The following is a 24627-nucleotide window of genomic DNA, read 5'->3' as shown; positions in this document are numbered from 1 at the left end:
TGCGCTTTCTAATCCGAGTAAAATAAACCCTTTATAAAGCGTCAGAAGCAGCCTTCATTTGCAGCGCCACCGAAAAGCCATTTCCAGGCTGGGAAAATTTTTTTTCAAGGTATTTAAAAACCATCTAGCCTCACAAAAGAAAAATGTGTGTGTGTTTTTCAGGTCACTTCATCATACCTGATGATGAATATGTTTTTAATTAAGGACTTGGCACAAAATTGGGTTTTCTGAGTCATTGTGATGCCTGATCACTCCCCAGAGACACCCACCATCAATGGGACTGATGGTAACTCTTGACACCCAAGGCCACTTTGTGTGTTCAGTGGTTAGAAAGGTGATTTCGGAGGCCTGGCAGCTGTTGGTGTTAAAGCTATTGTGTGAGAAACAAAAGCCATTCTGTTCTGTTCTCCAGCCGCCTTTGTATTGTTGATACCGGAGCTGTTTCATAAGTGGGTACTATTCTTTACCAGGGAATTTCATTACTGCCCAGACGCTTCTGGACAGCAGAGGGGAAGGTCTGAACATGGCTCCTATGGAAGGAATTTGGGGCTCTGACCTCTGTTAAGATGCTTGCATTTTAATTCTGTTCATTAGGCCTACGATTAGATGCCATCATACCAACAACTTTGCTCCCTGTTTTCTTTTCCCTAAACTACCAGACCCAAGGCTGCCTAGTGTGTATTTGCTGCCTGCCCGTTTGTCTTGGAAATTAATCAGAGCACAGTACATGGCAGCACCAACATGTACCAGTATGAACTAGTTTTCCTGTAGAATTCCTAATGACCTGTCCTGGGAAATTCTCATAGAGCAGATCAGTGATATTTATTTGAAGAACAGACACTTCACCCAGGCAGTCTATTCATTATCATCATTTAGGAGGGGTATCAATTTACAAGGTTTTCAGTTGCATATAAAAGAAGTAAACTGGCCTAAACAATCAAGAAAATGTGGTGGGCTATGTCATTATCCCAGCCATTCCTCCTTTCCTGGGCTGTGCCCCTGCTATGTGACTTTGAGGTTCCTCTCACGACAGGTCTTCCCCACCTTGTGGAAGTTGGACTTAGCCACACAACTCGTGCTTTGACCAGGCTAAGAAGTATTGCTGCTTCTCACTTTTTATACTTCTACCGTTGCCATAAGAAGAACACACCCCAGCTATCACTCATCAGAAAAGATAAGGGAGTTGTGAGGCCAATCTGGAATCTACAGATTGCAGTCAAACCCAGCTGAATCCAGCCTACTTGCATGAGTGAGATAGATGACAGTTGCTTTAAACCAATGCTTAAATGGTTTAGGGTAGTTTGTTATGCAGCACTATTGTGGTAACAGCTGACTGATACATACTGTTCATATAACTGAAGAATCCAAAGGTAGCATAGGCTACCTTGAAAGGAATCCATTTTCTATTTCTGTGTGATTCTCTTGGGGCTTTAACCCAGGATGGTTTCCCTCTTGTTTATATGGTGTCTGTATCATTTTGAGCTTCACATCTGTACCCGGGACCATCTGGAAAGCAAAAGGCTTCTCTTCTCCAGCCTTCATACAAAAGTGCTGGGCTTCACTACAGTCAGGTCAAAGTAGATTATGTATCTATCCTGGGCCCATTGTTGAGCAAAAAGTTGTGGGATTATTTGACTTGGTTTATGTCCATCAGAGTCCTCTTTTAAAGATGGGAGTGGGCTTAATTTCTTCCAAAATCAGTGGTGTGCTTCATTAAAGTGGGGGTGAAGCAGGTGCTGAGAGATACCAACTGTGTTGATGGAGGCTAAAAATCTCCAAACTTTGTTTTAAATTTCTATTAATTAATTGGCTCAAGACATTTTTCTACCTCCTGCTAGGCTAGCTAGAGCTAGAGAGAAGGCATTTATCTTTTCGAGTTCACCTGCTATCTGATAAATGGCAAATCATATGGCTCTACCCATGCCACCTTATGCACTAGAAGCTGAGAGGCCAGCTTTACAAAGGACTTTACCATTAGCCCACTACTCTCCCTACTCCTGGGATTGCAGGATTTTAAGAAAGTTAAAAATAGGTTTTGTTTACCTGAATTTGAAGATCCCTGACCTAGAGGATGAGTTAATGCCAATATAATGAGATTTTAACCAAGTGAGGTACATTGATAAGGATGTCATTCCACTGACTTCTGGCCTCCATTGTTTCTGATGAGAAGTCAGCTATAATTCTTGTTACTGTCCAGATACATAGTAAGTATCAAATAAAAATGTCTTGAATTAATGAATTAAAAATAGAAACAAAGTCTCTGACACAGTTTAATGTTATCTCACGAATATTTTATGTTCTTTCATGAATATCCCACCAGGTCTTTGAAAACTTTCCTTTGAACATTTACTGCTACCCCTTCCCCCAATCCCCCCGCCCCCCAAGATTCTGCAGGAATGTGAATCAAACAAATTATCAATCCAGGTAATTTTTGCAAACATGGGCACTAAAGTTATCAGATATTTTCTGTGCTTCTAAGAATCCTCCCTGAACAAACTTTATCATCCAACATGTTTTTGTCATTTAATAGTATTTACATGTCATTCTACAAATATTATTGAACACCTGTTCTGCATAAGGCACTGTGTTAAGTAGAGTGAAGGATGTAGAATTGAATAAAAGATAACACTTGCCTTCAGGTACTCAACTATTATAATCTGATTGTTGTTCAGGTTTCAGGGAAACCTGGACAGTGGGAATGATTAGCGATCTTTCATGAAACTAGATTCTCAGGAAGCAACTTGTTTGTCTTCTTGTGGGATTATTAACCTTATTGTCTCCAATCATAAAGGGCCTCAGTTCTAAATGAAACATCTGTCAACATTAGGACAAAAGTGACCCAAACCAAGAATTTTGATGTGAACCAGCTTAGGTATATTTCCATATATTTACATTAACATCTTAAAAGTACCTCCCCGTAAATTTCACCATGGCTGTGCATGGGCACTAGTTCAATTTGCTGATAATGTCCTGGTTAATAACTCCACATAATTTCCAGTTTGAGAATGCAGATTCACCTACATTTTCCTCATGTCCCTCTTTTTGTATTTTTTTTTTTCAGTTGAGTTATGCCTTGTACCATACAAACAGAAAACTAACGCTGGAACCTAAAATAACGGTTAATGCCAGGATTGTTGTGGTTGGCGCATCCAATGTTGGAATCTCCTTCCTAGAGACATTGGTTTTTTGGTGAGTTGTTTTACTTTATTTATTTATTTTTAAGGGGGCCTTCTCTTGCTCACCTGAGAGGTCTCTTGAAAGAACAGACCTGAGTTTGTTTGTCACCCTGCACACCTTGGAATATTCTAGATCAGAGGTTGGCAACAGTAGCCCTCAGGTCAAATCTGGCTGTCTGCCTGCATTGGGACACAGACTCATGTATGTATGTATGTATGTATGTATGTATGTATGTATGTATGTGGTGTCTGTGAGTATTTTCTTGATACAGCAGCAGATTTGAGTAGTTGCAACAGAGACTATATGGCTTTTAGTATCTAAAATATGTACACTCTGACCCTTCCCAGAACAAATTTGCCAACCCCTGTCCCACACTAGTGTTTCCTTTATTGGCCAGATCATAGGCATCACGTGGAGCATCTGTTACACGTGTAGCTTTCCAGACACTCCCAAGGAGCGTTCTGGAAACCTGTGTGTAACAGGTGCGCCATACAGTCAGGCTGGTTTGGGAACCAGTTTTGGCTCTATGCATCACAAATAGGCTTGCAGAGATGGCAGACAGGCCAGGACCGTTCTTCCAACCCCTGCAATTTAGATGCCAGGGAGCAGAATGAAACCCTGCGGGGAAGATTGACACCTGCACTTCTCTTCGATGCTGTTTTCTATTATCCTCAAAGCAGTAAGCAAGTTTCCTTTCAGAGCCCATTTTCTTTCTTTTTTTTTAATTTGTCTTTATTGTTGAAAGTATTACAGATGTCCCCTTTCTCCCCCCAGTGAACCCCTCTTCCCAGCTCCAGCCCTCTCCCCAGGCCTTCACTGCCCTGTTGTCTGTGTCCATGGGCTATGTGTATGTGCATATAAGTTATTTGGTTAATCCCTTCCTGCCACCCCCCTTCCCTCTGAGAGCCCATTTCCTGGATGTGTGGTTCCTGAGGATTTGCCGCTTTCCCCAGCTAGCCCTCCATCCGCTCATTGGATCTCAGCACCTCCTTCCCAGGAAGAGCCCTGGGTTCTTCTCCAAGGATTTGGGTTCATAGCCTCACATCGCCACCCACTGACATGGAACCTTAGATGCACTGCTTAAGGTCTTCAGACTCAGGTTCCTCATTTGGTTTTTAAAAGTTTCATAGGTGTTTTAAAAGGCCCTGACTTTGTGCATCTACACATTGCTGAATTAAAAGAATCCAGATTGCCACACACACCGCCCCCCCACCCCCCAATTTTTTGCTCAGGATCACATGAGAAATTTTAGCTACTTTTAAAACTACGAGTGCTAAGAGGCTCGTGGAAGATGAGAAAGAGCAGCCCCCTCTGACTCCCCCAGAAACCAGCAAAACTGTCAGGGGTTAGACAAGGGAAGAGGTGGACGAAATCCCCCCTAAAAGATGCTTATGCCTGGCTGATGTGAAGACGAGCTGACCCCACATGGCTATTTTACTCAGTTGATACCACAATAACCAGATAAATTTTTTTTTTTCACTTTCCAGCCAATTTGTTCAGTTGGCGTTGGTGGTATACTGGTGAGCATAGCTGCCTTCCAATTTGTTCAGTTATCCAGAACATACCCTTAGTTAACCAAAAAATAAGTCAAGTGTCATTATTGAAATTAGGAACAGAGTTCACGGGATTTAAACATTGTGGTCAGTCTACAGCAATCTTTTATTGCAGAAGAAAATAATGAGAAGCCCTAGAGATACCCATTTTCGTCTGTGTGCCAACCACATTTTGAGGGTTACATTTATTCTGATGGGTCTCTTTACTTAAGACTCCGAATAGCAAGTTGTTTGCAACCATTTTTGAATGATGAATTATCAGGGTGGAGTTGTGAAATTATCCTAGTCAAGAAGTTATCATGAGCAGATCTTAAATCTTTTTTATTTTTATTTTGAGAATGTGCTTATTAAGGCTGGGAAGAGTGAAGTAAGGAAGGACTTAAGGTAGAAGAAGCAGCAGGAGAGAGCCCAGGTGGGACTGCTTTGGCTCACTAAAATTTCAGAGAAATGGGGGCCTTGGAGACAGGTTCAGGGGGTTAACCCCGGGACCAGTTGCTGCTGCCCATTGCTCCCTGGTTGCGAATCTCATGTGGACCCTTAGAATTTAGGGGTAAAAAGCATGCTTGAGAGGGAAGAAAGATATGGGCATGCTCCCGGGAGAGAGAGTACTAACAGGTCTTAAATCTTAATTTAGCTATATATTTAGTCATTATGTTTCATTTAAATGACTTCATTAAGACATATACATATCATTTTCCTTCTGTGGAATCAACTTAGATTCAATAAAAGACACATATAAATTTTAATATCAGTAGTTGGTTGATTAAATTCCTCAATCAGGCAGACTTTTTAAAAGCATTTTAAAGTTCTCATAATTCTCTATCATTGTTACACAGATTACATACACTAAAAAATAAGTTCTCATAATTCTCTATCATTGTTACACAGATTACATACACTAAAAATAGACTGGTATCAGTTTACGGATCTCTAATCCTTAAGAGAGGAAGGAGTTTTCTCATTATTTCCCCTAATTATTTTAAATTAGCAATTACCATAGTAACCTGGTGCATATTTTACTTTACCAGTATAACTGCCATTTGAACTAGATCTTAAAAATTATTTGAGCCGGAATGAAATTGAAGAAACACAGTGTTCACCAAATACTGACCCCCAGTGAAGATTAAATTCACATTTTGGAGGCAAGATTTAGAAAAATCACCCTCCTTATGCTCCTGCACTGTGTGATCTAACCGGCTGGGGCATTTGAGGCCCAGCACTGCAGTCTCTTTTTCCAGAAGACCTGGTAATCCTGTCATCTGGCGACAAAAGAGACACACTCTTTGTTCTTTGTTATTTACATGCAAAAAAATTACAAAGCACGTTTGGTCTCCTCTTCAAAGGACATCTGAGGAAGTCCTTGCATAAATTCTCTGCCCTGTGCTTATCCTTCTTTCCACAGGTGCAAGGTGTTACCTGGGAGCTGACGTCATTTACTCAAAGTCACCAACTAATCACGAGGATGTGGTGGGGGGGAACGTTGAGGGTGATGTTTTGATTTTTGTGTGTGTGTGCAGTATTTTATCTGGTCCTCAGCTGCTTCCACCCACAGTTACATATGCACAGACACACCTTCTTTTCTTTGGTTGTCAGGCCTGAAAGTCACCCGGCATATTTTTCTTGTCCTTAGAGGAAGGCCTCTCGGGCCCTCCGGTATCAGTGACATGTGTGACAGACATTTTCCTGCAGACACACACTGGCATGCGGTGTGGTTCTCCCTGTCTTCCTGGTCCTAGGGAATCCTACAGTGCTGGGCTGAGTGGCAGCCCTGCCCTGAGAGCCGTCTGCTGCCTCCATCTACCCTCCCAAGGCCCTTGACTGGCTGATGGAGGACAGGGCTGCAGGGTAATTCAGGTTGGAGTGCATCTCCCTCCCCCACATACAGGTCTTGTGCATTTGTCTTCTGAGGGTGCTTATGCCCAAGCAACTCCACCCCGCACCCTGCAGCCAGTGTGGGCTCCAGCTGTAGACCCATCCTGGCCTTCTTTCTCCATCATGTGCCCTGCCAGGGTGTGGGCCCCCATGATGGGAACCAGAAGCTGAGCAGGGGAAGGACACCAGGTGCGGGCCAGGAGAGGAACTTTTGGGGGTTGGGGGGTGTGGGGTGTAGCGGAAAAAATCCCCATTCATCCACTGGTATAGAAGGCAGTGAATTGGAGGGGTAAGGCAGCTCTTAATACATTTTTCTATAAATTATCTGTGTTCTTTATCATGCCCAGGACATTCAAGTGATGGACCTGAACTCTTCAAATTAGGGTTCTTATAGCTATAGATTGTATTCCTTTGGCTGCCTGGGTCTTTAGGACTGAAAGACCTTGGGAAACATAAGCAATTCATATATATTATCCTTTGCAGCACTTCCATTAATAAGACTCCTTTATTTTTTATTTTTTAAATCTTTATTGTTGAAAGTAGTATATATGTCTCTTTTTCTCCCCATTGACCTCTTCTAGCCCACCCCCACCACCTGCCCCAGGCCTTCACCTCCCTATTGTTGTGTCTGTGAGTTATGCATATATGTATACAAGTTCCTTGGTTGATCTCTTTCCACCCACCCTCCCCCAACCACTGGAAAAAGCAGAAAGAACTTGGCATTGGCCATTAGACCCCCCTCTGGTGCCAACCAGTGCTATGCTCCTGACAGGTGGTCCTATTCTCACCGTGCTGGGGGGAGGGTCATAGCAGGGGACCCCAAGCTCAGAGGTGCCGTCACCCTAGGAACTCCACCGTGTCACAGGTTTAAAGGGAATTCTCTATTCTTGGACAACAGCCGATGCAGCGGTGAAAGCTCTTTCCAGAAAGCAAGAGGCTTCTTTCCACACAGTGTAGAGTCATAGTTTTATTAGTCACTTTGTGCACCAACTCTAGTCCTGCTGAACTCCCCAAAAGTAATACTTTGAATATTTCAGGTTTCTCACAAAAGTACTCCAAAATCATTTTTAAAAAGAAATATAGGAAAGCTATACCAAAAAAAAGGGCAGGAGCCAAGTCTCTGGATGTGTTTTATGGCCTTTTCACTCACAGCACGGTCTGTGGACCAGCAGTATCAGCCTCGTCTGGGAGCCCGTTAGAAAGGCAGAACCTCAGGTCCTGCCATGGACAGTGGCCCAAAGAGAGATTCATTCCCAGGATTATACAGAACAGCATCCTCACTATCTCTTGGGCATGAAATGGCTGAGCTGAAACAGTTCCTATTTTATTGTTTCAGTCCCTCATTTCTGTGTTTCTGTGTATTATATTATTTACTCCTAATTATGGAAGTTCCTTTTAATCCATTATTTTTAAATCCTTCCTAATTCAATTCTGATGTAAAGAATCTCTTGAAGAGCCTATAATGGCACTAAAAAAATGCATCAATGAGTCCTGAGATGACATGACTGAAAGCAGCCGTGGGTGATGTCCTGATTACCTTTTGTATGACTAGAGAAATAGACACTTTGATTTCCGGAAAGCTCTGGTGGGCCCAGAAGTCCAAACTTACCTTGTCTTCCAGTGTTTGGACCCACCAAACACTCTCACCAAAGGATGAAGTCTCCAGTTTTCCACCTAGACATCGATCCCTCATCTGGTAACTAAGAATAGCTTGAAATAGTAGGGCATGTTTGCAAAGCTACAATTGAAGCTGGATAACCATAACTCCTGTTATTGGGCTGCACAGGACCACACAATAATCGGTGCAGCCGTGGGGCTGGCAGGAGCCAGCTGAGTGCTTAATTAGGCTTTTTATCTTTACATTTATCTGAGGACATCTGAAACCTTCAGTGTGGCTTCTCACTAATTATGTGACTAATGAAGTAGTTAATGCTTACTTGTTGATCTCAGAGTGAAACCCCAGTGAACAGGTTGGTGATTATTACTGTTCCCTCTGTCAGTCTCTGCCACATGAACTGATGGACATGTGCCCTCTGATGGCCTTTTTGGTACCAGGGCACATGCAGCATGACAGGCCCCATAGCACATGCAGTGCTGCTCCCTTCTGCGCCTGGGGGGCAGGCAGAGATCAACAGGGCAGGTTGAATCTCACCATATTGTATGTTGGCGTCACAATAAGACCTGTCAGGAGCTTATACAGATGCTGTCTTGTGTCTGGGGTGGGGGTGGAAGGGTAGGGATAGTTATGTCAGGCTCAAAGGCCCAGCCTCCCCAGGCAGAAGGACCTGACACTCTGCCACCAGAAAATAATGACCTGGGACTCTCCCTAGTGTGGTTATTCACAATCAGACTTCCTAATCTGATTCCAATATTTAAATGTAGTTGATGTTAAAGTGTCTTTATCTATTCCTGCTCAATTCAGAATAACTTTATCTCTAATTTCCCACCTTAGAGATTCCCAGAACAAAAGACTCTTTGAGCAGCATTAGGCCTTTTTTGGAATGAGCTTATTGTCATTTTTTGTGCATTCTTTGTGGTGCTTTGGCATTAAGGGCATTAAGTATGTAATGCATTCATCACACAAGGGCAAGCCTCACATACACAGACTTAGTAATAAATTTGCCCGCTCAGTCATCACCCTCCACTATTATATAATTTTCAAATGATATCAGCACCTGTCTTGGTTTGTATTCCTTCCAAAGCTTAAAACAAAGAATTTGGGTGCAAATAGTGTATTTGAGAGTGATCCTGGGGAACTATGTGAGCAAGCAGGGCAGTGAGATGGGGAAGGAGGAAAGTCAACAAAGCCTGAAAAAAAGCATTTGTCAGCAGGTCACTGTGGGCCACGAGATTCAGTCCCACTGGACACAACGGAGTGTTCCCTCTGTGAATGAAGAAGCTGGGGAACCTGTTTACCCACCGTTTCTGTCTTTATGTTTGCATGGTCACCCTGGGCTCTTCTTCCAGCTGGTCCCTCAAGCTTCCATGGACAGAAGATGACCCCAGGCAAGAGAGGCAGGAAAGCATTGGGGAGGGGGAACCATTTGCAGTGATGTTGGTGGACATTTCATGTCCCAGTTTGTTTTATTTGTTCTCTATTTATAGTCATACAGTTGTTCTTTAATGAAGCCTGAGGGCATAGACAAGGGCCCAGAAAAGGCAAGGCTAGATTAGAAGAATGTGTCAAGAGGATTTCAGGCATTCTTACAGCTCTCAATGGAACTCCAAGTGTAGAAACCATGAAAAAGAACCAGTCATAAATGAAGAATACAATATCTGAAATGAAGGATAATACACCAGAAGGAATAAACAGTAGATTGGATGAAGCAGAGTATCAAATCATTAATTTGGAAGATAAGGTAGCAGAAAACAGCTGATTTCTCAACAGAAACAATTGGCATAAAATATTCAAAGTGATGAGAGCAAGGAACTACAACAAGATTATGTTACCCGAGAAGAAGAAGAAGAAGAAGAAGAAGAAGAAGAAGAAGAAGAAGAAGAAGAAGAAGAAGAGGAAGAAGAGGAAGAAGAGGAAGAGGAAGAGGAAGAGGAAGAAGAAGAAGAAGAAGAAGAAGAAGAAGAAGAAGAAGAAGAAGAAGAGGAGGAGGAAGAAGAAAGAGGAGGAAGAGGGGGAGGGGGAGGGGGAGGAAAGAAGAAAAGAAGAAAAGAAGAAATAAAGAATAAAATAGCAATATACACATAACTATCAATAATCAGTTTAATGTAAATGCCTTAAATGCTCCAATCAAAAGACATAACAGCTCAATGGATAAGAAAACAAGACCCATATATATGCTGTCTACAAGAGCCCTACCTCAGAATGAGATATACACACATCTCAAAGGGATGGAAAAAGATATTTCATGAAAATGGAAATTTTAAAAAGCTGGGGTAGCAATACTTATGTCAGAAAAAATATACTTTAAAAAACAGACTTTAATCAGCAAATAATAAGCAAAGAAGGACACTATATAATGATAAAGGGAGCAATCTAATAAGAGATATAACCCTTGTAAACATGTATGCCTCAACATAGCAGCACCTAAATATATCAAGGAAATCTTAATAAACATAAAGGGAGAGATCGGGAGTAATACAGTCATAGTTGGGCATTTTAACACCTCATTAACATTAATGGGTAAATCTTTCAAACAGAAAATCAGCAAGGAAATAGTGGCCTTTAATGACATGCTAAAACAGATGGATTTAATTGATATTTTCGGAACATTTCATCCCAAAGCAGCAGAATATACATTCTTTTCAAGTGAACATCGAACATTTTCTAGGATAGACCATATATTAGGACAGAAAACAAGGCTCAATAAATTTAAGAAGATCGAAATCATATCAAGCATTTTCACAGACCACAATGGTATGAAACTAGAAATCAACCACATAATTTCTCAAAATCAGCAGTCTTATCTATAAGAAAACCCATTTCCTCCTATAATTGCTCATTGTACGTAAATTACCACATTTTCTAGTTTTCAACAAATCCTATAACTTCTAGATCACATCATTACATCAGGGCTTACCAGGCATAATTATTAAGTTATCATTAATCATTGCATAGCTGAGGTCATTATCCCAACACATAGTATTTATGTACTGAATTGGATCTAGTAAGAAAATGTTCCACAAACCTTTATGCTTAAACCATCATCATGAAGAATGAAGGTCCAAGAAGATATAATCTGTCAAGCATGAGGAAACCTGCCCATATGGTGTTAATAAAGTTTCCTAACAAACAGCATTTGCCCAAAACATAAAACCTTTCTCATCCTACCCCACCGTGATCTCACTTGCTTTTGAATTCCCGTAGTGCTTTGTTATTTCAATCTTATGGAACTGGTTGATTTGTGTCTGGTATTTTGCCATCTCTGTGTGCAACCACTTTCCAACTCGTTTTTATAACTGCAATCTTGGTATCTACATCTTGTGTGTGTCCAATGTATATAAGCATATACTCAAAGTATAAATATAACTTTTTACTACATATATATATATATATATATATATATATATATATATATATAAACATTATTAATCATTTTCTCTACATCATAAAGCAAAACCAAATTTCACTTTATTCTGTTTTGCCAGAATTCCCAAATTTTATTCTTATTTGTTTAATGGACATTTCAAACATTATACTTCTTTTCTTTTCTTTTCTTTTTTTTTGGTATTTGTTTTCTGTTATGCAGAGATACAAAAGTTTTTCACGTGAGATCCTGAATCCCCATATATCTTCCCCCACCCTCCCAGTTCCCTACCCTGGGCTACCCCCTCACCTGTTCGGTCCCTAGAGTATCCACAGAGCACCAAGGTCACTCCCACAAGCATAAGAGACTTACTTGCTCCTTGGCCCTTTCTCCAGGCGCCTCCTGGTTCCTGCTGGGGTTTCCATGAATAGGGGAGCCAGGCAAGATGACACCCAGGAGAAGAGAGAAGTAAGGTCAGGGAGAGAGATTCCTGCCTCTTCCTTGCCCCGTGAACACTCCACCCCCTCTAGAAGTGCTCAGAATCCTTGATCCCACACTCTTCGGTCTCCCCTTGGAAGTCAGAGTGTGCTGCTCCCAGCATTTGCGTGGCCATGGATGAAACTGCTGTGCTATTGTTACTAATACAACAAAATGAAGAAGCGAAGGACCTTGTCCAAAAATCTCTTCTGTGATCTAAATAGGAAAAAAAAATATTGCTGAAGAAAGTTTAACATTTTTTCAGGGAAAAACTGGTAGATTCTCTTAATGTATTATACTTATAATAAATATTTTTATTTGTTCTGCCTTATATTTTCTTCTAATATTGGAAGTTCACAGAACTCCCAACTTTTAAACCCCGTCCATACCATTTTATCATTCATTAATTTTGTAACATTAAGTTTTATCATTAAGACCTAATTAAATCTGAGTTATTCTCTGACTAGTATAATATGCAGTTAGGTTAAATATCTGTCTTGAGCTAGGATTCAGTGTCATCTGGCGCATATTTTTGTCATTGTTTTGAATCATTCAGAAAGCAGAGATTTTAGTAAATTAAATTGGAACATTTAGATTGATGTGGGTAATTATTCTCAACAGTATTTATTTGTTAAAATAAAAGCATTAACGAAAGCAATTAATTATCAATCTCTTGCTTTGCTTACCCTTGCTATGCCAAAAAAAAAGTCAGCAAAAAACAAAAAATAAGGAGCATTCACCTGGAAGGTTGGCAGGTTTCTGCCGCCTAGAAGCGTAAGCAATGTGAAAAGTTTATGTTTCTTTTATCATATTCACAATAAATTGGCAATGTGACCCTCTTCGTTTGAAGGATAAGGATGTTTAGACCTCATTTTGTAGCTGTCCTCCCGAAGCATGGAATGAAATGCAATACCTTTTACTTATTTCCCTGGATACTCTAATCCATCCCTGCTTTACAAGTATCTCTGAGCTGTTCCTCCCTTTGTATCCACAGCAACGTGAAATCCCCACTGGAATTATCTGCTGTGAAAATGCAGGTGCACTTGTTTAATGTTTCATTGGCTTGAGTACTTAACTTGAACTTCCCCCCACCCCCTCCACGACATGGTGACCTTTGATTTCAGAGCAGAGGGCCCACAATGCTGTTAGATACTGTTTATATACATTAGGCCAACACCATTAGACCTGAGAATCGTGCTTCTTCTGTGGTTGTGCTATTCCTGCCATTTTGTATAATGCATGACCAAACCCAAGATGTACCCTGTGACCTGCTATTCTATATGCAGGAACTTTTAAAATATTCATAGGTAATCAAATTAAAAGTCTTAAACATTTGATTTCCATATGTCCTCCTCAGAATGCTAAAATCTCTTAGAATTCCACATTATAAACTTCATGATTTTGGACCAATACTTTTAGATAGTTACAAATTTAAGAAATTAAATATTTGAATGCTTCTAATTCAAATTAAATAAAAATATGAAGTTGGAGAACGTGTAAATGCTGGTGTTAATCTTATGTAAAAGCATGGAGGAGGCAGGGTACTTGAATGAATCGTAAGAAGGTAGATGTTACAAAGAAGGTTGGGGAGGTTATGTTTGGCCCTGCCCATCCAGCCTATATACCATGCTCCAGAATTTGTATTTAACATTCGGTAATAAAAATAGACAACGTTCATTGAAAGTATTTTATGCAGCAGGCAATATTCTAAACATTTTACAAATACTATTTCATTTAACCCTCATAGCACTCCTATGTGGCATTAGTTTCTATCATTTCCATCTTACAGGCTAGAAAACTGAACCACAAAGAGGTTAAATAACTTTTCCAAGGTCAAAAGTGAGGAAGTTCTATAACCAAGAGTTCAATTGAAGCAATCTGAAACTCGAATCCATGTTCGTAGCTGCTCTGCTCTGCTGCTATCAATATGGTGAGCAAACAAGGAGACTTTAAAAATCAGGAATGATTTGGATTGGATTTAATTTAAAAAGTGGTTTCCAGTAGTTGTGTGGAAGATGGGCAAGGGAGAGAGAAAGACTTGTGCCAGAGAGACTAACCCTGAGACTATTTCTCTAGGCAAGAATATGAGCTAAGCTAATATGTCCTGGAAATGGCAGAAGGGAGGTATTCAAGGGATGTGGACAAGGTAAAAGTAACTGGACATGGTGGACCAGTTTGGGGAAGTGAGAAAGAGGGTAGGAGTCTGAAGTTAGCTCCCAAATTCTGAACTTGGATGGTGGTTAGTTGGCCATGCCTTTTATGGAAATAAAGGAGGAATGGAGTGGAGCTACAAGACCTTTGTTTGGACACATTGAATTTGAGAGGCCTGCGAAGCAGCCCTGTTAGGACGGATAGGCATTTGGAAATTGGGTTTTGAGTTCAGAAGAAAGCGACAATGAAAATGTAAGATGAAGTCATGATGGTAAAAAATATCACCCAGGGAGACAGACATGAAGACAGGGAAACGTGGTAGGATTCCAAGATGGCTGTAAAGTAGGTGGAAGCTGCACTTACCTGCCCCCAGCCCCAAACCAGATTTACAGCTACATTATAAAGCCATCAACCTGAATAACCAACTGAAGGCTAGTTAAACGGAAATAACCAAGGATTTACAGAAGAAGCCACATAGAGACTGATAAGAAGGGTAGAAACGCAGACAGGGCTCATCCCTGAATCCACGTTTGGCAGCTGAGAAGCCAGAGGATATTGTAGCTGCAACACTGTCTCTCCCCAGAGGCGTGAGGTCTCAATCCCCTGCAGGGATTCCCAAACCAGAGCAACAGAGATGAGAAGAGGAGCCGCATAGCATCTGGAGGTGAAAATCAGTGGGGATTCAGTCCCCTAGGAAGGAGCACTCCTGTTGTTCCAGCACCAGCCTGGGGAGTGCACTGCCCCTTCCCCAACTGCTGGCAAGGCCACTCTGCCATGCTCTGTCCTGCAGAGGGGTCTTCTGACTGAACCCAGCAGTGACTTTTGGGGCCCTCTTTTTCTGGGGAGGCTCTTGGCAGAGACTCAGACAATGACTAACTGTGTGGCTTTGGAAAGAGGGCCATTCTCCCCAACCTCGAATGCACAGCCAGCACCCCTCCACCACCTGTTGACTCTCTTGGCCAGCCCTGTCCTGCTTGGTTCAGCTGCACAGGGGAACCAGAGTGCCTCTCAGATCTGGGACTTTGGGGCATGACTATCAGGGAAGCTTTTGTCTTGGAAACAGAGGGGCAGGTGCTGGGGTGTGTGACTACATTGCAGGGGGTGGGGGGTAACTCCTATCTCCCCTCTGAGCTCAGCCCAAGAAGGAGGAAAAAATGCCAGTGCTCCTGCTTGCAGGCACCAATGGGAGACTGTTTGGATATTCCCTGCCAAGTCCCTGATACCCCGCCCCACTATCAAAAGATAAGTGGAAACAAATGAAGATGAACACACAACCCCAAATCCACAGGACACAGAAAAATCAGTTCTGAGTGGGAAGTTCATAGCATAATAGGCCAACCTCACGAAGCAAGAATAATCTCGAAAAACAATCTAAACCCTACACCTGAAAGAATGAGAAAAAGAACAAGGCCCAGAGTAAATAGAAGGGAGGAAATAATGAAGATCAGAGTGGAAATAAATGACATAGAGACTAAAAATAAATTTAAAAGATCAATGAAACAAAGAACTGGTTCTTCGAAAATATAAATAAGATTGATGAACCTTTAAACAGACTTATCAAGAAACAAACAGAGTGGACCCAAATAAATGAAATAAAAAATAAATGAGAAGTAACAACTGACATCACAGAAATATAGAGGATAGTAACAAAATATTGTGAACAACTGTATGCCAACAAATTGGACAACCTGGGCAAAATGGACCAATTCCCAGAAACATACAATCTTCCAAAACATGATCAGAAAGAATCAGAAAATTAGAGTAGATCAAATACAACTAATGAAATTGAAGTAGTAATAAAATAAAATAAAATAACTCCCAGCAAACAAAAGTCTTGGACCACATAGCTTCACAGGCAAATTTTATCAAACATTCAAACAAGAACTAATACATACCTATTCTTCTCAAACTATTCCAAAGAATTCAAAAGGTGTGAAGGCTCGCAAACTATTTTTACAAGGCCAGCATTATCCTAATTCAAAAACCAGATAAAGACTACAAAGAAAGAAAATTATAGATGAATATCCCTGATGAACATAGATGATAAAATCCTCAACATAATATTAGCAAATCGAATCCAGAAATACATTTAAAAAAATCAAGAGGGATTCATTCTGGGGATGCAAGTGTGTTACAATATTCACAAATCAATAAACATGGTACAGCACATAAACAAAATTAAGGATAAAAATCACATGATCCTATCAGTAGATGCAGAAAAAGCATTTGATAAAACCCAGCACCCATTTATGATACAAACTCTCAACAAAGTAAGAATTAAGGGAACATATGTCAATGTAATTAAGGTCATATATGACAAACTTACAGCCAACATCATACTCAATGGGCAAAAACTAAAACCATTTTCCCTAAAAGTAGAAACAAGACAGGGATGTCCACTTTTACCACTCCTATTCAACATAGTACTAGAAGTCCTAGCCACAGCAATCAGACAAGAAGAAGAAATAAAAGGCATCCAAATTGGAAGGGAGGAAGTAAAACTCTTATTATTCATGGATGACATTATGTTATACCTAGAAACCCTAAAGACTCCACCAAAAAACTACCATAGTTGATAACTGAATTCAGTAAAGTAGCAGGATACAAAATTAATATTCATAAATTGGTGGCATTTTTATACACCAATAATGAACTATCAGAAAGAGAAATTAAGGAAACAATTCCACCTACTATTGCAACAACAAAAAAAGAAGGTACCTAGGAATAAATTTAACCAATGAGGTAAAGGACCTGTACTCAGAAAACTACAAGACATTGAAGAAAGGCATTGAGGAAGATACAAACAAGTGGAAGTATATTTTGTGTACATGGGCTGGAAGAATTAACATCATTAAAATGTCTATACTACCCAAATCAATCTATAAATTCAATGTAATTCCTATGAAAATACCAATGGCATATTTCACAGATCTAAAACAAATATTTCAAAAATTTACATGGAACTAAAAAGTCCCTGGATAGCTTCAGCAATCTTGATAAAGAAGAACAAAGTTGGAGGTATTATACTACCTGATATAAAACTATACTACAAGACCATTGCAATCAAAACTGTCCGGTACTGGCATAAGAATGGGATATAGATTAATGGAACAGAACAGAGAGCCCAGAAATCAACCCATGCCATTATGCTCAGTTAATATTTCACAAAGGAGGCAAGAGCATACAGTGGAGTCAAGACAGTCTCCAATAAATGGTGTTGGGAAAATTGGACAGGTATATGCAAAAAAATGAAACTAGACCACCAACTTATACCATAAACAAGAAAAAAAACTCAAAATTGATAAAAGACTTAAATGTAAGATGTGAAACCATAAAAATCCTAGAAGAAAACATAAGCAGTAAAATCTCAGGCATCTGTTAGAACAGTATTTTTGCTGATTTATCCCTTTGGACAAGGGAAACAAAGGCAAAAATGATAAGTTGGACTACATCAAACTAAAAGGTTTTTGCACAGCAAAGGATACCATCAACAAAATGAAGAGGGAACCCAATAGAACATATTTGCCAATGATACATCTGGTGAGGGATTAATCTCTGAAATATATACAAAACGTATACAACTCAACACCAGGAAGACAAACAACCCAATTTAAAAATGGGCAAAGGACCTGAATAGACATTTCTCCAAAGAGGACATACAGATGGCCAATAGACATATGAAAAAAATGCTCAACATCCTTAATCAACAGAGAAGCACAAATTAAAACCACAATGAGTTATCACCTCACACCTGCCAGAATGGCTATCATCAATAAATCAACAAACAACAAATTCTGTAGAGGATGTGGAGAAAAGGAAACCCTTGTGCACTGTTGGTGAGAATGCACTCGTACAGCGACTGTGGAAGGCATTATGGAGTTTCCTCAAAAAACTAAAAATGGAACTTCCTTTGACCCAGCGATCCCACTTCTGAGAATATATCCTAAGAATCCCAAAATACTATTTGAAGGAATATATGCATATGCACCCCTATGTTCATTGTAGTGTTATTTACAATAGCCAAGATCTGAAAAAAGCCCAAGTGCCCATCAGTAGATGAGTGGATAAAAAGGCTGTGTTACATTTACACAATGGAATCTTACGTGGCTATAAAAAAGGAGGAACTCTTACCCTTTGTGATGACATGGGTGCACCTGGAGATTATTGTGCTGAACAAAATAAGCCAATCAGAGAAAGACAAATACCATACGACCTCACTTATATTTGGAATCTAATAAACCAAATAAACGGACAAATGAATGGAAACAGAGGCATGGATACATGGAACAGACTGACAGCTATCAGAGGGGAGGGAATGTGGGGTAATGGATGAAAGAAGGTGAAGGGATTAGGCAAAAAAACATATATACACAATATGTGTGATGATAGCCAGAGAGCAAAGGGGATTGTGGGTAGGTGGAGGTGAGCAAAGGGGGGTGGGGTGGGGTGGGGAAATTGGGACAGAAAGAGACTTTGCTTGGGGCAATGGGCACATGATGCAGTGTGTAGATGATATTTTATTGAGTTGTATATTTGAAACCTATATGGTTTTGTGAACCAATGTCATCCTAATAATTTCAATTTAACAAAAAAGACTGGGAAGCTTGTGAGAAATAAATGGGCAAAGGAGAAGGAGCTGGTGTGGGGAAAAAAGCCATCATAAAAGAGAACCTCATGACAGTGTTGTTGTGGGAGCATGTGCTATGGCTGCACCTCCTGGGTGGGGCCTCCTCCCTGGGCCCAACTGCCACCATTTCCTCCATCCCTTGCTCTTTATGATCGAATCAGTAATGGCACCCTACTGTTGCTAGCCCCTGGGTGACTCCCCATCCCTTATTGGTTCTCAGAACCCTACACATGCCTTCATTTTGCCAAACTTTGTGGAGTGGCCCTTCGTTTCCAGCCTGGACCCTGACTGATACCAGGATCTTCCCCCATCCCACCCACTCTTCCCGAGTCAACGTGAGTAGAGACTTCTAGTAGCCTTCCAGTATTCATTCTGCACTTTGTCCGTGTAACAGAACCCTGGGCATTGTGGTTCTTGGAAAAACCACTGTGTTCCTCTTTGAGAAACCACATTTTCTAATGACCCTTGGTGCTACATGTGGATGTGGTTTGGCAATGTGAGCAGAAATGTCATGTGAAATTTTATGGAAACCTCCTTAGTGGGCAGTCCTTTCTACCCTTTCCTCTTCCTTCTGCCTGTAATGTGGGTGTAGGGTGTGATGGCTGAAGCTCTAGGAGCCACCTTGGATGTAGGAGAATCAGGGCCATGGCCTCTGTTGACATAATGGCTCCCCCTTAACAGCAGTAGACTGGTTACTTCCAGGTTTCTTGAGTACAGTTGTAAGAGAAATTTGCTGGTTGAGTTATAGGGAGAGGTGGGAGAGGAACATGAAGAATATACAGGGTTAATGGCGAGACACCTGTCTTCTGAATCAGGAGGAATGGAAGAATATGTTGTGGATGGCAGTGCTCGGGAGGTGGCAAGAAGGGAAACAAGGGAGGGGTTTGCCTGGTGGCTGTTCTCTATTTTGTGTGTGTGTTTTTTTATGGTGTGGGAAATGTACTTGCTGGAGAATGTAGAAGGGGAATGGTAGGGCGAACAAGAACGGTTAAAGTGGTGACCTTGAAGACTGAATAAAGGACCAGACAGCCACAATGAAGAGTACAAAACGAATTTGGCTAAGGCTAATGAAAAGGAACAGAAAGCAGGTTCTTTCTTTCTTTTTCTTTTTTGTAATCCTCATCCCAAGACATGGTTAGAGAGAGGAAGGGAGAGAGAAAAACGTCGATTGGTTGTCTTCTGTACGTGCCCTGATTGGGGATTGAACCTGCAACCCAGGTATGTGACCTGACCGGGAATTGAGCTGGCAACCTTTTGGTGCACAAGATGACAACAAACTGAGCCAGTCTGGCTGGGCGAAAGCTGGTTCCTTTAAAAGGTAAAAATCCAGAAAATACTCGCTCCCACCACCCCCAAATCTTTTGGTGAAATCTTTAATTGCATAATAGCATAATTCAGGATACTACAGAGTGGTAATTTGGCAATTTACAAGCTATTTTATCCATGTCGTTAGATCATTCAAATTACTCAGTACCCAGGGGATTAGTCTTTGTAGTAAAAGATATAGCTGGATAATTATTAAGCCCTTTTTTTCACACAGAACTTTAAGAGGGGCCTGCATATAAACCTGTTTTATTAGTACAACATAAACCACATTTCCATCACATAGGCACCAAAGCCAAAATAAATTTTAACTGCATGTGAGTATAAACATGTATTATTACTTGCATTTTCCATGAAATGGTAATAAATCAGAGGCCTGTTGTCAATGTGCGTTTGCAAACCGGCAGCCCTAAGAGCTGGGGTTAATTGTGACCTTTATGTTATTTGAACGTATTCAAAAATTTTATTATTATTAGAGGATAAGATGTGCTTGGCTTTCTTTGTATCAAATAAGAATATTTATTCTTAAATGACACACATCCTTAGAGACTTTAGAGCAAAACCTTTCATAATATTTAGCTGTTTTTAAATGTCAGGAGCAGTTGAGTTTATTACATGGCTGGTCCGTGCCATCGCCACAGGTCTCCTGCTTGTAGTGGTACTAACAGACTGTCAGTACATGGGTAGCATTTCCACATCTGGAAAATGTCCAGTTTCCTCATGGGGAAGGGGACAGGTGTTTTCCTCGGACTTGGTGAAGGGTTTTTTTTGTGTTTGTTTTTGTATTTGGTTGGTTTAAGGGGAGGTGTGAACTAAGAAGAGATTTTAGGAAAATATATCTTTCTCATCCATCACCCTGAAACCTATTAAAAGATCAGCTCATCCAGTAAATTTTGCTGATGCTAGCTGGAGGGCAGATTTGCATCAGGAATATTTTCAATACTGAAGGAGGGAGTCTTAAGCACAGTTCTTCAGAAGCCTCCACTCCCATGTGCTGGGCATCCTACTTAACATTACTCCCAGGACTGCTTAGAGGACAGGAGAGGTGAGTGGAGAGGGCGTGAATTTTAATCTCTGTGATAATGCCCAGGCACATGCCTCAGGCCCTGGAAAGCCTAATGCAAATATGAGGCAGTTTTACTCTTGACAGGAATTCTCTAAAATTTACTTGGATATTCTGATTTGAGGTATAGATGGGATGTGGCAAAGGTAGGTGTATAGTTGTCATATGGAAAATAATACAATAATTAATAAATAATACAAGAATTAACTGTTTCACAGACTCAACTGTAAATCTGTTTTGCCTCTCCTTTATTACTTTCATACATATGTACAGTTATATGTGTGTGTGTGTATATATAACTGTACATATGTATGAAAGGAATAAAGTTAATGTTGACCAATGGGATTAGATGATCTTTGGATCCCTGTCAACAATTTAGGGTCTTTAGGGCAGTGGAGACAGAGGTTAGGTAGCGGTTAGGTGAGAAGACACTGGAGCAGGCATCTGGGTTCACACACTGCCTCCAGACTTCCTGCTGCATGGTCTTGGTCAAATCACTTTGCCTCCGTTCTATATAACAAAATAAGGATAATGATGTCACTGACCTCACTGTACTGGGTCGAGGACTAGGTGAGGGACAGGCAAAGCACTAGGTTGTACGCACTCAGAATTCTAGCTCTGGTGGTTATGATTCTTAGCAGTTTCTTAGCAGTCAGAAATTCCAACTGCACTAATTCATCCTAAATGCACCTCCTTCCCAATTTTGGATTTCAGTTTGTTTTACTCTGAGAAGCAATTTTTTGAAAACGAAGTGGTGTCTGTCGTTGCAGTGCAGCTTTGTGTGGTTTCTGTAATTAGCCACTTCAGTGCCATCTTCATTCTTTCATTCTAATGGCCAGTTCTGTTTGAAGGTTTGTGCAAAAAGAGATGCTGGGCCCAAAGACAATTCAACCATTGGATGACACATGAAATGAGGTTAAATTGAATTACAGTGCCCCTTGAACAACACAGGTATGAACTGTGCAGATCCACTTAGATGTGGATTTTTTTCAGTAAACACAGTAAAGGTATTTCTCTTCCTTGTTTTTCTTAATATCTTCTTTTCTCAGCTTACTTTATTATAGTAATACTAGAGGCCCGATGCACGAAATTCATGCAAGAGTAGGCCTTCCTTCCCCCGGCTGCCGGCACCAGCTTCCCTCTGGCAACAGGACCCAGGCTTCCCTCGCAGCCCCGGCTTCATCCGGAAGGACGTCCGGTCTAATTAGTGTATTACGCTTTTATTACTATAGACAGTATGTAATACATATAACATACAAAATACGTGTTAATCGACTGTTTTACGATATCGGTAATAGGTGTTAGTAGTTGAGTTTTGGGAGCGTCTAAGTTACACATGGATTTTTTACTTCATGAGGAGTTGGTACCCTAACCCACACATTGTTCAAGGGTCAACTGTAGAATAAACTTTCACCGAATCGTGCTTTACCTCTTTTTTTGTTTTTTTCTTTCTCCCTAGCTCTCACCTGAAGTTCAGCAACCTCACGCTAATTTCCACCCACGGACTCCCTGGGAAAAAACTTCTGGGCACGGAACAAAGGAAGTTTTTAGCAAGCGAGTATGAATTCTATTTGCTTTATCCTTCCTAAATGTCCTAATGTTTAAGCTGTCATTTCTATGCTAAATGGATTTCAGACTGGAAAGAGGCAAGTGGTGGGCTTTTCTCCTGGAGTTCGGATGTCACTTAGGAGACATGGGTACGAACCTGCTGACGAGTGGATGGCAGGGCTGGGCTGCCCTTTCCTATTTGTGGGAAGACCTGTGCCTTCTTCCACACAATGGATGGAGCTCCTGACGCAGCCACCGTCTGCGGTGGGGTTCTGAGCGGCGGGGTTCTGAGCGGCACCGTAGAGCAGGAGAGCTGGGCGACTGTAGTTGCATCAGACCAGGCAACGCCCCCACAGTTCGGCATTGGGAGATAAAGGGCAGGCACCTGCCTGGGGGGTGGGTCTCACACCCACCCAGGTCATTCCTAATCCGGGCTGACCAGGCAAGACCTTCCAGGCCAGTCTAGGCAAGCTTTGCTGATTGCACCCCGGTAGAATCCCATTTCATTATCACACAGCTTCCAGTAATTTTAATTTCCTGCAGCAAAACATGGGTACAAGAATGATTAGGCTCCCTGCCTCTAGAAACAGTGCTCACATTTTTTTAATGAGGAGGAAGGAAATTGTTCCCTTTCGGGGTATTCATTCTAGAATCCACAACAAAGAGACCCTCTTTCCTCTGTGAAAAGGGCTTACTTTGCCTTCAAACAGTGAGGCAGACGGTGAGAAAACCTGCAGCTTTCCTGTTAGCAGAACCAGGCTCATTCTGACCTACTACATTTATCAGACCATGAATTTTATTTTTTTTTTAAGAACATCATTAGGATGTGGTTTAAAAAAAAAGAAAGAAGAATCATGGGTTTTGAGCCAGGTGGATTCAGATTCAGATCCTGTCCCTACCAGAAAAGGATTTTCATTCCCTGGACTTGGGTTTTGTTTGTGTGGTGTGTATGTGTGTGTTTGTTTTTTTTTTACTGTGAAAAGTGTATGATAAGCCAACCTTGCTGGACTTTTTTGTTAAAATTAGTATAACAATAAGTTCTGACAAAAAGTAGAGGGTCAATACATGTATATCCCCTCCTCTCATTGCCCTCTTTCTAACTTACATGCTTCCCAGGAAATGCTGGTGTTATTGACAAATGTCTCCCAAGCAGTTTAACTGAGTCAGCGTGACAAGGGCTTGTCAGCCCCTGGTAGGTGTGCTGTGGGGAAGAACTAGGAGTGACTTCCTGGTGAGACAGCGTGTGGGATCTGCGTGTGGCTGGGTGGGAAGTCTCCCGGGCCCCTGGTTTGCTTGCCTCTCCACATTCTCAGCACAGCGGCCAGAACGATGCTGCACAAATGTGAGTCAGACCACGTCAACCCCCAAACTGCCCCATGTGGTAGCTCCTAGCCACATGTGGCTGTTTAGGTTTAAATTGATTAGAGTTAAGGTTTTTTTAAAGTAATAACATACAAAAAAAGAGTAGGATAGTCTTGGTAGAAAGTCTTATTAGGAGTTTGCTTTTAGATATAACTCTTGATTTTGATGGCATTATCATGCTACATTTTATCTAAAAAAAAAGGATATTATGGAATCCACAAAACTATCAAAAAGGTTTTAAAACTTATTTAAAATGAAAAATAAGGCATCTGTCATAAAATGCTGTGGTTGACAACATTTTTATTGGTTACAGAATAATTATTTTTTAATGATGCCAGAAAAATTTCTGTATTGTGGGGTTTTTAGGTGATTCTGCTGTTAAAATGTTTGTAAATTTCTCAAATAAAATAAAAGCTTATTTTTAAGTAAAAAACAAATTGATTAGATTTAAATGAGATTTAAAATTCAGCCTCTCAATTATGCTAGCCATAT

The 24627-nt window shown here is 40.8% G+C and overlaps 1 protein-coding gene across 1 annotated transcript in view; it reads left to right on the top strand.

The window, feature by feature from the left end:
* The window catches only part of CFAP61 (cilia and flagella associated protein 61), a gene marked incomplete at its 3' end in the record, with an annotated part of 235177 nt that overhangs the window by 118271 nt on the left and 92279 nt on the right, over positions 1-24627 (top strand). The window contains exons 18-19 of the mRNA XM_079783836.1: positions 3062-3189; positions 22685-22783. Of these exons, the coding sequence (XP_079639962.1) occupies positions 3062-3189; positions 22685-22783 (227 nt within the window). The remainder of the gene's footprint in view (positions 1-3061; positions 3190-22684; positions 22784-24627) is intronic.

The sequence above is a fragment of the Cnephaeus nilssonii genome, assembly GCF_951640355.1.
Source record: "Cnephaeus nilssonii genome assembly, chromosome: 11".
Classification (NCBI taxonomy): Eukaryota; Metazoa; Chordata; class Mammalia; order Chiroptera; family Vespertilionidae; genus Cnephaeus; species Cnephaeus nilssonii.
Note: the sequence above shows the minus strand (reverse complement) of the source record. Positions and strands in the feature narration are given on the sequence as shown.